The 17,950-nt window shown below is 39.2% G+C and overlaps 1 protein-coding gene across 1 annotated transcript in view; it reads left to right on the forward strand.

Annotated features, from left to right (window-relative positions):
* The first annotated feature begins 2,061 nt into the window (after window positions 1-2,061).
* Window positions 2,062-17,950, forward strand: part of PARN (poly(A)-specific ribonuclease) — a 134,762-nt gene continuing 118,873 nt past the window's right edge. Inside the window, exons 1-11 of the mRNA XM_084881134.1 lie at window positions 2,062-2,228; window positions 2,641-2,718; window positions 4,206-4,285; window positions 4,855-4,922; window positions 5,009-5,090; window positions 7,300-7,360; window positions 12,209-12,374; window positions 13,140-13,205; window positions 14,412-14,450; window positions 14,758-14,800; window positions 16,920-17,000. Coding sequence (XP_084737260.1) covers window positions 2,210-2,228; window positions 2,641-2,718; window positions 4,206-4,285; window positions 4,855-4,922; window positions 5,009-5,090; window positions 7,300-7,360; window positions 12,209-12,374; window positions 13,140-13,205; window positions 14,412-14,450; window positions 14,758-14,800; window positions 16,920-17,000 — 783 coding nt within the window. The 5' untranslated portion in view covers window positions 2,062-2,209. The remainder of the gene's footprint in view (window positions 2,229-2,640; window positions 2,719-4,205; window positions 4,286-4,854; window positions 4,923-5,008; window positions 5,091-7,299; window positions 7,361-12,208; window positions 12,375-13,139; window positions 13,206-14,411; window positions 14,451-14,757; window positions 14,801-16,919; window positions 17,001-17,950) is intronic.

Raw genomic sequence — 17,950 nt, forward strand, 5'->3', positions numbered from 1 at the left:
ATATAAAAGTTACCATCCCCCCCCCCCCCCATTTTTAAGTGTTACAGTTCAGTGGCAATAAGTATATCCACAGTGTTATGCAACCATCATTACTATTCATTTTCAGGATTTTTTTTCGTCTTCCCAAACTGAAATTCCATATCCACGTAACACCTCCTCATGGTCCCCTTCCCACAGCCTCTGTCTACTTTCTGTCTCTAGACTCTGACTACTCTAGTTACCACACATAATTGGAATTGTACAGTATTTTATTGTGACTGGCTTAAGTCACTTACATAAATAAATTGAACTGCAACCTTTAGTGTTCAGGACGACACACCAACCAACTGAACAACCCACCCAGGGCAGAATTTCCTTATTTTATATATATATATATATATATATATATATATATATATATATATATATATTATTGATTTTTTACAGAGAGGAAGAGAGAGGGATAGAGAGTTAGAAACATCGATGAGAGAGAAACATCGATCAGCTGCCTCTTGCACACCCCCTACTGGGGATGTGCCCTTGACCGGAATCGAACCTGGGACCTTTCAGTCCGCAGGCCGACGCTCTATCCACTGAGCCAAACTGGTCTTGGCTCCTTATTTTTTTGTCTAAATAATATTGCACTGTATGTACATATCACATTTTGCTTATTCATCTGTTGATATGGACACTTGGGATGTTTCCAGCTTTTGGCTATGGTGAAAAATGCTGCTAATAAATGAATTAGCATATATAATTACCCATAACTTAAAATAATATTACAAGTCCACAGTGTACTTTACATAGAATATTTTTGGTGAAGTTAAAAAACTAAGTGGAATTGCTGCATCATATAATTCTATTTTTAATTTTTTAAGAGCCACCATTGTGGCTGCACATTTTACATTCCCTCCAGCAGTACAGGAAGTTCTAATTTCTCAAAAAATGGATATGAAATGGTAACTTATTGTGATTTTGATTTGCAGTAGTGAAATTGATCATTTTTTCATGTACTTGTTGGCCATTTGTATATCTTCTTTGGATAAATGTTTATTCAAGTCCTTTTTACATTTTTTAATAGGATTGTTTTTGAGTTGCTGAGTTGCAAGAATTCTTTATATGTTATGGATATTAACCCTTTATCAAATATATTATCAGATATATGATTTGCAAATATTTTCTCCTGTTCCATGCATGGGTTGTCATTTTACCTTGTTGGATAAGTGTCCTTTGATACACAAGTGTTTTTAATTTTTAAAAATATATATACTTTTAAAATAGATTTTTTTTTTATTTCAGAGAGGAAGGGAGAGGAAGAGATAGAAATTTCCGTGTTGAGAAAGTATTATTGATCAGCTGCCTCCCCCAGGCTCCCTACTGGGGATGTGCCCCTGACTGGAATGACAATTGGGACCCTTCAGTCCCAGGCCCTTCAGTTCCCAGGCCAAAGCTATCCACTGAGTCAAACCAGCTAGGGCTAAAAATATATTTCTATTGATTTCAGAAAGGAAGGGAGAGATGGAAACATCAGTGATGAGAGAGAATCACTGATCTGCTGCCTCCTGCAGGCCTTCTGCTGGGGATCCAGGCTGCAAGCCAGGCATAGGCCCTGACTGAAATAGAACCTGGACCCCCTGGTTCACAGGTTGAAACTCAATCACTGAGCAACACTGGCTGGGCCCACATTACCTTCTTAAATAGCCCTCTCTCACATTATTATTATTATTGTATCATCCTGCTCTTTTCAAAAAGATCGTCATGCTTCCAAGTGGCAAGTTTGATTCCTGCTTTACTTTCCCCTCTTCCCCCAAGTTAAGCTCCAGTGGGCCAGGGACCTAGTCTTCTGTTCATCTCTGTATCCCCATTCCTTAAAGCGTGCCTGGAAGATACTAGGAACCCAGGAAATATTTGTTCCCTGATTGGATGTCAGGATAGGCCGATTTCTTTTAAACAGAATGCCCTGCCTAAGTGAGATCCCCTAGCCTAGGGGACTTCGGAAGCCACGCCCCTCCCCTGTCCCTGGAAGGAGTGAGGGAAGCCCAGCCCTGGCTCCGCCCCCGCCGTGACGCTGGGTCACGTGACTGCGCGCCCGCGCGCCCCGTTCCCGGAAGTCGCCACTGCGGTCTCTGTAGCTGGTGCCTCAGCCGCTGCCGCTGCTGCCGCTGCGGAACTCGAGGAGTAGAACGGCCGCGGCGGCCCGGGCGGGCCCGGCTTCCGGCCACCCTACAGAATGGAGATAATCAGGAGCAGTGCGTGTCGTCCGTGCACCTCCCCGCGTCCCCACGGCCCCCTTCACTCGGCCTTCTAGGCCCCCGGATCACGGCCCGCCAATCTGCTTGGTGGGGCCGGAGGCGGAGGCAGCCTCTTACGAGTGTACCCGCCTCTCCCCCAAGCCTGTGTGCCTTTTGGGGCGCTTGTTCCTCTCTGTCCCGTGCCCCCTCAGGGCCTTGCTCCTCCCTGGTCCGTACACCCTCAGTCCTTGTCCCTTTCCGGCCCCTGCACCCCTTTAGGGCCTGGACCATCTAGATTCCTTGCATCCCCGCAGTGCTTGTCCTCGGGCCCCAGGCCTTAGGAGCTCCGTGGCCCTCCTCCCCTAGCCCTTTAGGCGACTGTGGGCAGAAGACCAAGCCACCGGTTCTGAGCTTCTCGGTTTTTCCGCAGATTTTAAGAGTAATCTTCACAAAGTGTACCAGGCCATAGAGGAGGCGGACTTCTTTGCCATCGATGGGGAGTTTTCAGGTATCCCTCCCTCTTTGCAAGCTCGCGGCCGGCACCTCGCAGTGCGTGGCCCGGCTCCTCCTGACACCCTCCCTGCCCCTGACTTCTGCTTGCTGGCCCCCTTCCCCTGTGTATGGCCTTGGAAAAGTTTACGTGAGTCTCTCAACATTTCCTCTTCAGGGTTTCAAAAGCAGGGAAGTGGGGGCTTTTTGATGGTTGGGGCTCTGAGGGTTTCGGATAGAATATGGCTTTGGTGCTGCTTAAAGCAATTTGACAGAGCTTCAGGGTTAGTTAGGGTCAGGCTTTTGTGTGTGTGTGTGTGTGTGTGTGTGTGTGTTAGATAAATACACAACATAAAATTGACCATTTTAACCACTTGAAAATAGGTAATTGGCACTAAGTACATCCACATTTTGTGCAACCATCTCCACCATCCTAAACTTTTTCATCTTCCCAAACTGGAACTCTATATCCTTTGAACAACTCCCAATTCCTCCTCCCTCCCCAGCCTCTGGCAACCACTATTTCTATCTTTATGGATCTGACTATTCGAGGCACTGCCTATAAATAGAATCATACAATATTTGTCCCTTGTGACTGACTTTTGGGTTAGACTTTATGCATTTGTGGAAGTGTTTATTTCCCACCTTGGCCTGGGTGTGTATATGTGTATAATACTTTACCAACACATACAATTGCAAGGAGTTTTTCTTTTTGGATTAGATTCATTTTTTTTTTTAGAGATTAATTTTTAAAGTGTTAAAGTTAATATGAACAGTAGACTTGCTTTGGTATAGATATCCATTTTCACTCTGATTTTACACATTTGAAAATTCTTCAGCGCTTTCTAAAGGAATGCATGCTGAGAGTAAATACAGGGTGTTCCCCCAAAGTGTATAAAAGCTCATTTCGATTGATTCTTTTAAATTTTGAAAATGAACTGTATGTTAATAAATTCTGACTTTATAATCTTAAAGTGTGTATAGATTTTTGGGGGACACCCTGTAGATCCTTGGCTTTAACTATACATACATGCCTTTTCCAGTTGGATTCAGTTCTCTGGGAAGCTAAGAGTTTTCACCAGAAATAATTTTCTCTTGACCTGGAATATACCTTTTGTTGTATAGATGTTACTCCAAACTGTTGGCCAAGGCTGGGACTCTAACAATAATAAACATCAGAATTTGTTGATATCAGATTATGCTTTAAACTTTTGAAAGCAGTAAAACTTAATCATAGATATTATTTTCTTAATTCTTGTGTTTTGAAACCTATTTTAGACACTGGAACTGCCAATTCTGAAATAGAAACATTCACATTCCTAAATTTGTTATTATAGAGTTTAGCTTGGTCACCAGTGAAATGAATGCTGATTTTGAAAAAGTGAAATAAGGAGCACTTTGTAATACATGAGATTATAAAATTACAGAGCCACTGAATAGGTGACTGACATTTTTTACGTTAGTATTTACTAACAAGTTAAAAAGCTTTTATTTATTAAAATCTAGGAATCAGTGATGGACCTTCTGTCACCACATTAACAAATGGTTTTGACACTCCAGAAGAGAGGTATCAGAAGCTCAAAAAGGTAAGTGGATGTGCTAGACACCCCTCTCCTCCATGTTGGTCCTCCTTACATTGAATTATAGAGAAATCTAATCATTAAACTTGCACATTGACTTCTCAACCCGAGCTATGAAATGATATTTTAGTGTTGTTTAAAACAACAGCAAAAATAGTTGTTTGCTGGAAAACATTTTGGGAGAAGGTTTAGTATTTTTAGTGTTAATTTGATTTATAGGAAGTATGATGTGGTTATTTTAATAATTTGAAAGTAGACCTAATATGATGCTCTGGATGGTGGATAGCTGTCTGAATGGGAAGAACATTAAGAGATGTATATAAATAAATAATGCTTCTAATACATAATCTGTAATCTGTTCTTAGACCCACCTCCATCGCACCCATGGATCCCGTAGAATTTCCTGTAACTCAGCCTAGGAATCCCTGCTCTAATTTCGGCCTCTTCCCTCCTTGTCCAACAGTATTCTAGCAAAGTCAAATTTAGTAATTAGAAAGCCCACCTGATTGAGAATGCTGTTGCTCACATAAAACATACAGCATTGTTTTGACAGATGTTTTATTTCCCTTTTCCAGCATTCCATGGACTTTTTGCTGTTTCAGTTTGGCCTTTGCGCTTTTAAGTATGACTGCACACATTCAAAGTAGGTTGTCTTAACAAGTGGTGGGAATGCTTTTGTCGTGGCATAATGTAACCCCCTAAATCTCCTTGTATATCTTGTGTCCCCAGGTATATAATAAAGTCATTTAACTTCTACGTTTTCCCGAAACCCTTCAATAGATCCTCACCAGATGTCAAATTTGTTTGTCAGGTTAGTAACATAATTGAGGGTTTTTTTTTCCCCCCTGATATGAATTGCTGATGAGTCCGTGGGCTTATGTGGAATCAGAATTCTCTTTAAAATTTGGTTCTGCCACTAATTTTGAGCTTTGGACAAACTTATTTCATCTCTGACCTTCAGTTTTATTTATTTTATGTTTTAATTTTTCCTTTTCATTGAATTTACTAGAGGCCCAGTACACAAATTTATTATATACCAGTTGGGGGCAGGGCCAGCCCTGGGGAGGGGCTGTGGATAGTGGGTTGGCTGGCCCTTTATAATCCTGTGTCTGGCTTCTCTTCCAGTAGCAATATAAGTTCATTTATGTCATCTCAACTTTCCTTTCTCCTGTGTGTAAGTAGTAATGCAGTTAAGAAACCCTGAAGGGTAGGCTTCTGGGTGACTGAGTCATGTCACATTCTTTCTATAATGAGGTAGTGTATAAGCAAATAAAATTGAGAGTTAATCTCAGGTATGCCTGGGGGTGAAGAGAAAAGATGAAGGTAATTTTAGTCTTGTAACCGATTTAAAAAATTTTTTTATTTTTTATTTTTTATGACTTAGCTGGTTTGGCTCAGTGGATAGAGCATTGGCCTGCATACGGAAGGGTCCCAGGTTTGATTTTGGTCAAGGGCATGTACCTCAGTTGTAGGTTCCTCCCTGGCTCGGGCTCCTCAGGGTGCATGCAGGAAGCAACCAGTCGATGTTTCTCTCACATGGATATTTTTATCTGTCTTTCCCTCTCTCTTCCACTCTCTCTAAAAAATCAATAAGAAATATCCTGGGGTGAGGATTAAAATTTTTTTTAAAAAGTTGATTTTTAGTGAGAGAGGGAGAGGGAAAGAGAAACATTGATGGAACATTTCCCCTTCCATTTTCATAAAGAAATCATTAATGTAGAAAACCTACTCTTTAACCATATCTCTCAAGCAAATACTGTAATGCATTTAATGGGACAGTACGACAGTCTGGATTGATGGTATAATGTCAAAGAATAGTTCAGGAAAGGTAATTCTCTGAGGGGTTAGAGTAAAATGATTCATTTGCATTGCCTATTCAATTCAGACTTAAGACAAGAGTAAAATTAGAGTAGCTACAGTAATATTTCTTACTCTTCAACCAGTTTGAGTAAGAACTTTGTGATTTTGCCATTCTTCTATACATTGTGTAATATTTTTTACTTAATGTTTTTATTTAAATTTACTTAAATATTTCAACTCACCCTAGGTTTCAGATGTTTGTTGAATATCTTGTTACTGGGAATTTTTATCTATTTTGATCTTGAATGTAAAGAACATCCAGTCAAGATTTTGGATTTTCAGAATCCCAACGGTAATTTTAAGTAGATAGTGATATTTTATAACCTGCACATTTGAGCTACCTTAAAGTTGAACTGGGGTGAGATAGTATAAATATATTTTATTTTTACTTCTAGTCTCCTAGTCAGTACAGTGATCAGGAGTTTTCTGCCTATTGGCGAATATATGTTCACCAAGTAGTTTTCTTAAATATTGTGAAACAAAGAATATTTGTTTTCTCTCTCTCTCCCTCTCTCTCTCTCTCTCTCTCTCTCTCTCTCTCTCTCTCTCTCTCTCTATATATATATATATATATATATATATATATATATATATATATATAATAAAAGGCTAAGTGACTGCCTGACCGTCCAACTGGCCGATACATCTGATGCACATTGAGCTACGGTGACTTGGCAGTGTCGGTTCTTGGGTGACACACCCAGAACCAGAGAGGAGGGAGCTCCATTCCTTGCAGGACCATGCAATTCCACCTTTGGCCGTGGGTTATATTGCTGTGGCACTGTCGGCCCTGAATCTGGTTTACTGCCAAGCTTTGGTGACTTCTATTATAGAGAAAGGGCAAATAGTGATATTAAAATTTTCTTCTAATTAATTTCCTTTCAATGTGCACAGATCTGTGCACCAGGTCATTTGTAAGTTCTAAAGGAGCCTGGATAGTTTTTTTTTTTTAGTTTTTTTTTTAATTAGTCTGGATAGTTTAAGTCAATTAATGGGTTGTTTGGCAGCCTGGGAGTAGAAATACCTTGTCTTCTGACTTTTGACATGTTGTTTCCTTGTCTGGTTGCTTATGTTTACTCACCTGAGTTACTTCTCCGCTTCTGTTTACATAACTGCCATTAAAATCACTGAAATGTATGTCCTGTTTACTCTTGTTTCAGAGCTCAAGCATTGACTTTCTAGCAAGCCAAGGATTTGATTTCAACAAAGTTTTCCGCAATGGTAAGATTATCTGTGACTTTAGAACGTGAAAATGTGGATTTGGTTGAGAATTATCTTGTTGTGCTTGCTCTCTAAAAGAGAATCTCACATTTTCAGTATATCACATGCAGCCTTCTAGGTTTAAAAAAGTTATTTTTTTTTAACTTAAAAAAATTATACCATTAGTTGTCCTGGTTTCTGAAATTTATAGTTGTTTTTTTTTTATTTGTTTATTTTTTAATTCTTACCCAAGGATATTTTCCCCATTGATTTCCAGATAGAGTGGAAGGGAGGAAGGAGGGGGAGAGAGAGAGAGAAAGAAAATTAATGTGAGAGAAACACATCGATTGGTTGCCTATCTCATGTGCCTCTACCAGGGTTGGAGAACCTGCAACTGAAGTATGTGTCCTTGACCAGGAATTGAACCCGGGACCCTTCTGTCCTTGGGCTGATGCTCTAAGCATGGCCAGGGCAAGTTTTTGAAACCTTTATTGTGCCTTTCCCCCCAAACCTAGTTACCCATGAACTGAACAGGAGAGTAGACACTACTTAACTGGCTCTAATGAAACCTCTCAAACTCCCGATTTTATTGAGTAAAGCTTACTCATAGTTTATTCTATGAATTAATTACTTATACATAGTTAATAACAGAATAACATAGTTATTCATAATTTGTTCTATGTGACTTGTCTAAAATTTGTGGGGAATGCTTTCCTGTTATCTTTCAGTAAGACAAGTAGTATGGTATAGTACTTTAAAAAGTAACTGTATTTCAGTAATCTGTAATGAAAAACTCCCTTTTCCTATTGGTGTTTGTTTTATCACTTGAGATGGTTTCTCTGTTTCTCATGGGAGAAAAAAAGTCTGTGTAGACTGTACCATCATGATGGCTAACTTGCTGGTGTGATAGGCTGCTGAGCACTCTGAGTAAAGGGACTGTGTCTCATTTCTGCCCTTCGTGCATAGTATGATTCCTCCTCTTCATCAGGGGGAAGTGGCCATTAAATATCTAATGAGTGCATGTCTGATAATAGAGCATACAAGAGTGGTTTTCCTTCTTTCACTCATTTCCCGAACATTGTTTGGAAAACCTGTGGTTTTTATCAGCATTATTAAGCACCTGCTGCTGGTAAGGTCAATAACTCCTTTTACTGTAATTATTTCCCTAAATTGTATTCTTTCCCATGGTGAATGTAGAATTATTGAGTAAGGTGAGGAAGGAAATTTTTTTAAACAAAAGTACTAGAACATAGACTTTAAATAAATTCACTTCCTCTCAATGTGGTCTTCCTGGGAGGCCTTTAGAATGCATGCTATGTTTATTTTTTTTTCTTTATTGATTAAGGCATTACATATGTGTCCTTATCCCCCATTGCCCCTCACCCCCATGCCCTCACCCCCCTGGTATCTGTGTCAATTGGTTATGCTTATATGCATGCATACTAGTCCTTTGGTTGATCTCCCTCCCTTACTCTCCTCTGAGGTTTGATGGTCTGATTGATGCTTCTGTGTCTCTGGATATGTTTTTGATATGTTGTTTTTTAATTGCTTCAGTGGTGCTGTATCTTAATTTCTATTGTTGATTTTGACTTTTGGAGATAACTAAAAAGTATTGGAGCCCAAACTGCTTAACATAGTGGGTAAACCAAGTGGGTAATACAATTTGGATATGTAAAATAATTTTTTTTTTCTTTTGGCTCATACTTGGTTCGGAAAACCATTATAAAATACAAGTCCCAAATGTAGTCAGAACACTTTGTTGGCATAAGCACAAAATTCTTTTTAAGGAATTACTTTAACCAAACTCATATGGATGTAGTATAGTTTCCAACTTGATGGTTTTATTTTCATAAAAGGAGAGAAACAGCCAAATTAGAGTGTGTCTCTTTTTATTGTTTTGTAGTCAGAATAATTGGGATATTTTAGTCACAGATGGATCAGGACCCCCAGGCCATCTATTGTTACCAGGATTTTTTCTTCATGCTGTTGTTGGTATTCTAAATCTGATATAGACCTTCACTTTTCTTCCTTATCAGATCTTTCCAGTCACTCTTTGTAAATGCCAGACCCCTTTCTCTTGGTAGCTTTGTCAGAAGTGTATTGACTTCCTTTTATGAAGTGGAACCAGGTGACTCCTTGTTAATGTTCTCCCTGAAGCATCAAACGAAGGTCGTTTTTCCCAGCTCTCTGTTTATACCTCCAGCCAGGCAGTAGTAGGCATCCTTGCTTCCCCATGCCACTTTCAAACCATTTGAATTTTCTCTTCTCAGGAGCTACAGTTTTTGTCAGGACCGTCACCTAGCTCTGCCACCCCTCTTTCTGCTGCCTTCATGGGCATAGCATTCACTGACAACTTTGGCTTATTTGTCTTTCCACTCCTACCTTTCTCCTCATTCTGGGTGAACTCTGCATCCACAAGGATGACCAGCAAGTGCTCTGTCTTACTGTTTCTTGATCAGGTGGTCAGTAGTCCTTGCCTCTACCTCCCTTAGCCATTTACTCCTTTGATAGCATCATGGGTCTTATCACCCACTCCCAACATTTCTTGTTGAGAGCACTAACTTCTGTTCTTCTCATTCACTTACTCCAGTACCTTATTTCAGCAATCTGTTGACCTGCATTGCGTTTTCACTGTCAGTATCCTTCCACTCTCTTGTTCCACTCTCCTGTTTTTACTTCCCTCCGTATCCATGTGGTCCATCATATCCTTCCTTCTTTCCCTCTCCCTCCATTGCACTTACCTAACAAAGTTTCAACCCTGGTTGGATCTGACTCTCCACCTTCTCTGTTTCTGAACATCTGAATATTTCTGGAAAACAACACATCTGAGCTAATTCGTTACTTTAAATTCATGATCACAAGCTCCAAATAAACATTCATGCCCAAAAATCCTACTTTATTGACTTAGAAATTCCCTTTCCAGCTCTCTCTTTTGTTTTTTTTACAATCTCTTTCTCCAAACTTCTCACCCTGTCTCTGCCTCTCGTTGAAAATAGAAAAAAGCAGAGAAGAGCTGCTACAAGTTCTCGCCACCAGACTCATGTCTGAACCCAGCCTTCCTACTTCTGTTCTTTACAGTGAAGAGGAGTTCCTGCGACTGTCAACGGCTAGTCCCTGTCTCCTTGTCAAGCACTGGCTTCTCCAGTTTCCCCTTCTCTTTTCCTGAATTATTTTCTCTTCTCCACTGCATCATTCCTGTATATTTTCTCAAACTTTGAACTGAATTTGGTAATTTCAGTTTCTTCTGTAATGAATGTAGGCAATAACCTTAGCAGTGTTGTTATTTGTTGACAGATGTGATTTAATTCCATCATTCTTTCTACAAAGTTTGTTAGTATCCCATGGCTTTTAAAACCATACATATCCCAATGATATCTAAATTTCTCTCTCAACACCTGTACCTTAATGATTTTATATATTCAGGAGGTAGCTTTTAGTTTTCATCTTTGAAGCCTCAATCCTATTTGCCTAGTTTCCCCACACCTCATTAAGTGGCACTATCATCTTCCTAATTGCTTAAATTTAATAGCATCATTTTTTATTTTGCTCTTTTCTTTATCCCTCATCTCTAGTATATCAGTAGGTTTGTCTGTTGTATCTTTAAAATTACTCTTCCCATCTTTAGAATAGCCTAAAATATTCTAAATCTGTAATACTGGCCTTCTGCCTATCCTATATAATAAAAGCCTAATATGCTAAGTGTCGGACTGTTCAACTGTTTGACCAATTGCCATGACGTGTAATGACCACCAGGGGGCAGACACTCTGACTGGTAGGTTAGCTTCCTGCTGGGGTCTGGCCAATTGGGACTGGGTGAGACAGGCCGTACATGCCCTGGAGCCTTCCTGCCATCCCTCCTCACCCTGATGGTGCACCAGTGGGGTCCCTCAGCCTGGCCTGCACCCTCTTGCAATCCGAGAAGCCTTGAGTGATTTCTGAGAGCCGGTTTTGGCCCAATTCCATGCACCGGGCCTTTAGTTTTGTAAATAAAATTTTATTAGAACACAATTGTGGCCATTCATTTACTCATTGTATATTACTCTTTTCATGCCACAAGAGCAGAGCTGAATAGTTGCAACAGCTACCCCCATACATCCCACAAACTTAAAACATTTACTACTTGTCCCTTTAAGAAAAAGTTTACTGATCTCTGATCTAAGTGATCATCTCTTGCCTGGACAATTATAGAGGACAATTGCTTGTAGCACTGACTTCCCGACTCCAGGTGATCTTTTTAAAACATGAGGCAGGTAATTTAGTTACCTTGTTTAAAATCTTCTAATGGCATTCCATTGCTCTTAGAATATAACAAATTTTTACTGTGGCCTGTAATCTTGCTCCATTCTCTCTCCAGCCTAGTGTCATGCCATCTTCCTGTTCTTTGTGTTCTGGCCATACCAGCTTCCTTGCTGTTTTTGGAATAGTCCATGCCATGTCCATCCTCAGTACATTTATATTTACTTCCCTGCTGGAGATACTCTTTCTTTTTTTGCATATCTGAATCATTCTTATGCTTTGTGCCTCAGTCACAGTGGCCTTCTCTGATCATCCTGGCTAAAGCCATTTTATTTACTACACAGTAAGATGCATCTAATTTGCTCACTGGTAGATTCCCTAGTACCTTATACATTTCCTGAAACAATGTTTAAGTGCCAAATAAAATTTTGTTAAAAGAATAAGTGAATGGAGTGTATGAATAGAAAACATATTTCAAAATCATTTGCTTTTTCTGCTGATTTTTTAAATTTTTTTTTAGATATAGTTAAATTAGACCTTTCTTGAGTATTTTAGGCTCTTTGGTTTGTTAAACAATTTTCATGTTAACACAGTTACTTCTACTAATACATTTTTCTTAAAAACTCTGTTTAGGAATTCCATATTTAAATCAGGAAGAAGAAAGACAGTTAAGAGAGCAGTATGATGAAAAACGTTTACAGTCCAATGGTGCAGGAGCTCTATCATATGTGTCTCCTAACACATCAAAGTGTCCTGTGACGATTCCTGAGGATCAGAAGAAGTTTATTGACCAAGTGGTGTAAGTTCATAAACTGGAACCAAATATGCATTGTGTAATGTGTATTGGGGGCAGGACTGACATCTGTATCTTGAACCTGTGCTGCCCATACATACTACTCACAGAGGTGTGATGTTGTGATTGGAAGGATTTAATTATGGCATATCTGAATGTGTGTGATAACAGCACATAGTAAATAGGATTCTGTTTACTATACTTAGACTTGTCATGTCACTGTGAAGGCCTTCTGCAAAAGCCTGGTAGCCACTGTCTAGTTCCTCTGAAGGCAGAGCAATGAAACAGGCCCATCCACATGTTTACAACATGTCCATGTGTTTTTCTTTCACAGTGAAGTTTCTGATAAGCCATTGTACCATTGAAGGAGTGTCTAGGCTTTTTTAGATTATTTATCAGTATAACTGCTTTACTAGAAAAGTAAAAATTTAAATCATTTGTATGGGTGTAGCCTTGAGTTGTCATTAATTTATTGAGAACAACAATAAAAATGAATAAGCCAGAATAAATTAATTTTCTTCAAGCCTTATTGTGACCTTATCCCTTAAAGCAGTGTTTCCCAAACTTTTGACATATGTGTACCCCTTCTATAATTTTAGTAACGCTGAGTACCCCTTGTACTCACGAGAAGGTAGAATTGGGCCCAGCTAAGCACGGTGCAGTGCATATCCCCACCAAACTCTTCCCGTACCTCTGGGGGTACGCGTACCACACTTTGGGAAACACTGCCTTAAAGGTATTGACATTGATGTTTTTATTTTAACTTTTCAGAGAGAAAATAGAAGATTTGTTACAGAGTGAAGAAAATAAGAACTTGGACTTAGACCCATGCACTGGGTTAGTTGCCCTGAATCTTTTCACATCTTTTTGGGGAAAGGTAGATGATTTTTGACATGTGCTGTATTTGGCCTTGGTGAACAAAATAGCTTCAAAGGCATGGAGCCATGGAACAGATTGACATACCTCAGTGGGGAGGGACGGAGGAGATGGGAAGAGATTAACCAAAGAAATTACATACATATGTCATAACCAATGGACACAGACAATAGTGTGGTAAAGGCCTGGAGTGGGGCAGGAGCTGGGAGGAAGGGAGTGAAAGGGGGGAAAATTGGAGGACATCTGTAACACTGTCAACTATTACAAAATTAAATGAGCAATAGAAAAAAAAAAAAGACAAAACAAAACAAAAACATTTTCATAAATAGTGTTTTTATTGTAGTCATACTCCCAAAATCTAAGCACTAACTTTAACATTAATTCAGTGGGTCTGATAATATATAGAAACACTGAATGAGAGCTTTGTCTCATCCTGCAAAGGCTTAAACTGTTGTGGAACTTTGGTTTAAGTTATGCTTAAGAGTGGCATAATTGTTTTAGTCTCGAGGAGTACTTAATTTATAAAGGCTTCAGAAGAGAATTTACTCTCAGACTACTTCTATGCTTTTAATTTTTCTGTGGTAAAAAAAAAAAAAAAATCAGTGTTTCAAAGAGTCAGTAACTTAAACATTGTACTTTTTTCTTTGTGACTAGTTTCACAAAAGTATTTAAGTGCATCTGTCTACCTTAACTCGATATAAGCCACAGGAAGTAAAACTTCGGTTAGAAGGGAACTCCAACCTCTTCTATAAAGGTAGTACAATAATATTAAAGAACACTTTGATGAAGGCAAGTGGTGAGGAATCCTCACACTTCAAACATCCTGCCCATTTAAAAAAATATATTTTTTATTGATTTCAGAGAGGAAGGGAGAGGGAGAGAGAGACAAACATTAGTGGTGATAGAGAATCATTGATCAGCTGCCTCCCACACACCTCCTACTGGGAATTGAGCCCAAATCCTGGGCATGTGCCCTGACTCCCTGGTTCATAGGTCAATGTTCAACCACTGAGCCACGTCTGCCGGACATTCTGCCCATTTGCATATTACCTGTCACTTTTATTGAAGTTCTTAAAAAAATTAAATGTCTTTCCCTACCAGTGCTTGATCAATTAGGATTTTCTTTGAATAAGCCAAAACCAATGTCTTTTTCTCTTGTTTTTATAGGTTCCAAAGAAAACTAATTTACCAAACTTTGAACTGGAAGTAAGTGTTTATATTATATACAAGAATTCTGTGAGGGACCCAGGATTTAAAAGTGAAATATAATCTTTTAGCTCTCATTTCATTTATAGAATTCTACTGTACTTGGTGATTTGACTATTTTAAATTATTGTGCAGCGCTTTATTTTACTTCTTCCTGGGGTGTGGGCTCATTTAGCAGCTGAAATATTATGGACTGTTTTGTCATAGTAATACTTATTTCATATTTAATGATTTAATTAAATTATAGTTATATTAGTTGCTGTCATTTTCTCCTCTACTGATGTGATGTGTTCTTCCTTTTCTTTAGGTATCCCAAAGGCATTCATGTTGAGACTTTAGAAACTGAAAAGGTAACCTCAAGCATTATCCAGGGCTAATAAACACATGCAATGGTACATTGATATGTCAGAAGTCGGAATTCACTTCTTGGCCCTGCTATTTATGAGCTGGGTGACCTTTAGCAAGTTCTTTAACTGCTTAAAGCCTCATTTTTCTCATTTGTACATGGGCATGGTAATGCTGATCTGTAATGCTTTTTTATGCTGATCCAGTAGAAGTGAGCAGGCTTGTGAATTTGAAAGCATGCAAATGTTAGTACATGTTTTAATTAAAGCATTCCTGTTATGTGGACAAGCAAAATTAAAGTTTAGAATTTAGGCCATAATTGTATGCATAAGTATTGTCAGTATCCCCAAGGTGTACTGACAGAACTATGATGGGTGATGGTGAGTTGATGATGGGTTCCTTTTGCAAAATTTTAGGATTTTAGAATTTAGGTGTTGCTCTGAAGTCAGATGTCAAATTATATAAAAGACTAGAGGCCTGGTGCACAAATTTGTGCATGGGTGGGATTCCTTGGTTTGGCAGGCAGTGGGGGCTGATCAGGGCCATCTTGTCCAATCCTATTGGGGCTGGCCAGCAGGGGAGAGGGACTGTGGGAAGTTGGCTGGGCATGGAAGGTTGGCTGTGGGAGCGCACTGACCACCAGGGAGCAGCTCCTGCATTGAGCGCCTGCCCTTTGGTGGTCAGTGCGTGTCATAGCAGCCAGTCAGCCGGTGGACTGGTCGTAAAGGTCGCTTAGGCTTTTAATTAATTAATTAATTAATTAAAATATATTTTATTGATTTTTTACAGAGGGAAAGGGAGAGATATAGAGAGAGATAGAAACGTAGATGAGAGAGAAACATCAACCAGCTGCCTCTTGCACACCCCCTGCTGGGGATGTGCCCGCAACTCAGGTACATGCCCTTGACCGGAATCAAACCTGGGACCTTTCAGTCCGCAGACCGACGCTCTACCACTGAGCCAAACCAGTTTCGGCTAGGCTTTTATATATATAGATTAAGTGAATTAAGAAACAATCTTGCTAGAAATAAATCTCAAACTTTGACATAGAAGATTTTATGGTGTGTTTAATTGATAAAAAATACAATATATGAGGAAGAAGGTATCTGACAAATTATTAGAAAATCCAGGATTTTTTCTATGTTCATGAAATATGATGTACAAACTTTATTTTAAAACCAACTGTTTAGATGCAATATAATTTCTTAGTATTTATCTTGAAAAGTGTCTTATTCTCACAGTCTGTTGATAATTTTTTATTTTTTAAAATATATTTTATTGATTTTTTACAGAGGGAAGGGAGAGGGAGAGAGAGAAATATCAATCAGCTTCCTCCTGCACACCCCCACTTGGTATGTGCCTGCAACCAAGGCACATGCCCCTGACTGGAATTGAACCTGGGACCTTTGAGTCTGCAGGCTAACACTCCATCCACTGAGCCAAAACCGGCCAGGGCAATAATTAAAAATAAATTTTTTTTTATTGATTTCAGAGAGGAAGAGAGAGAGAGAGAGAGATAAAGAGATCAAGGATGAGAGAGAATCATTGATGGGCTGCCTCCTGCACACCCCCTACTGGGGATCGAGCCCACCACCAGGGCACCGGAATTGAACCCGGGACCCTTCAGTCTGCAGGCCGACGCTCTATCCACTGAGCCAAACCAGCTAAGGCTGTTGATACTTTTTTTTTTATTGTTTTTTTTACAGAGAGGAAGAGAGGGATAGAGAGTTAGAAACATTGATCAACTGCCTCTTGCACACCCCCTACTGGGGATGTGCCTGCAACCAAGGTACATGCCTTTGACCGGAATCGAACCTGGGACTTTTCAGTCCGCAGGCCGATGCTCTAACCACTGAACCAAACCGGTTTCGGCGCTGTTGATACTTTTAACTGCTGTTGTGTTGGATTAATAAACCATGGGAAATTGTCATGAAACACAGAAGCAGGATTTTAGTTTGTAATGCATCAACTCAACTTTTGGTGGCATTTAAAAATCCTTTCAGTGTTTTTAGCTCATGAAAGACATGAAGTGATAAAAATGATAACTTCTCATGGTAGCAGAATTTGGAATTTTGTGGGTCAAGTTGCTTCCAGAAAAGTGTATGTTGGTTTTATGTCTTTTAGAAAGAGCGATACATAGTTGTCAGCAAAGTGGATGAAGAAGAACGCAAAAGAAGAGAGCAGCAGAAACATGCTAAAGAACAGGTAATTGAGTTACATTCATTTCCTTCCGATGATAAATGAGACCCAAAAGAAATAACTTTCTCTATATTTATAGATCATTTGTTGCATTCAATTTAATGATTAGTTTCCTACAATAGAAAAATTGAATTGGTAGGAAAATCTAGAATAGAACAAGGCGAACTTAAGTATTTAGACATAGCCAACAAAGTGAGTCTGACATGGTTGACCAATCTTCCCTTGTATGAAGCAGTCTTGAAAAAAGTGTTTTTGATTATCATTGGGATTATGTGTCATTGGCTTTCATTGACTGTTAACTAATACCACTATGTCTGATTTCAAGCAAGTTACCAGTTTTACTACAACAAAGTTTAGAATATATGATTTGACAGATTAGGATGATATGGTCGTATTTGTGTTGTTGGAACATCATCTTGATTGCTATCTAGAGAATGGATTTGAGAAAGACTAGAGGCAGGGAGGCCTGTTAAGCTGTGGTATAACATAGCTGAGATATATCAGTGATCTGGAATAGGGTAGTTAGTAGTAGTTTTGGTGAAATCTGGAGATATTTAGAAGGTATAATCAGTGAATTTGTGATTGGATGTGTGTGGTGAAAGGGGAAAAGGGAAGGAAGATGCTGATGCTCAAGCTTGACATTTGAGCAACTGGGTAGACTGATGTCAGTTCACTTAGACGGAGCGGGCTTGAATGATATTGGTGGGGGACACAAGTGAAGAAGGTTTTTTTTTGTGTGTGGGTGCATGTCAAACTGACATATAAGGTAGGATCACATCTGACTGATTCAACCAATAAAGACACAATAAACCATTTTTAGATTTAGATGTTTTATTACTTACATAGAGAAGGAAGCTCAGCCAAAGGTGCCAGCTACATGTGGTCCTTGTTCCATACACAAAAAGACAACTGAAAAAAAAAAGGGGCCAGATGGCTGCAACATGAATTGTGGATAC

Source organism: Pipistrellus hanaki (genome assembly GCF_964339955.1).
Source record: "Pipistrellus hanaki genome assembly, chromosome: 4".
Classification (NCBI taxonomy): Eukaryota; Metazoa; Chordata; class Mammalia; order Chiroptera; family Vespertilionidae; genus Pipistrellus; species Pipistrellus hanaki.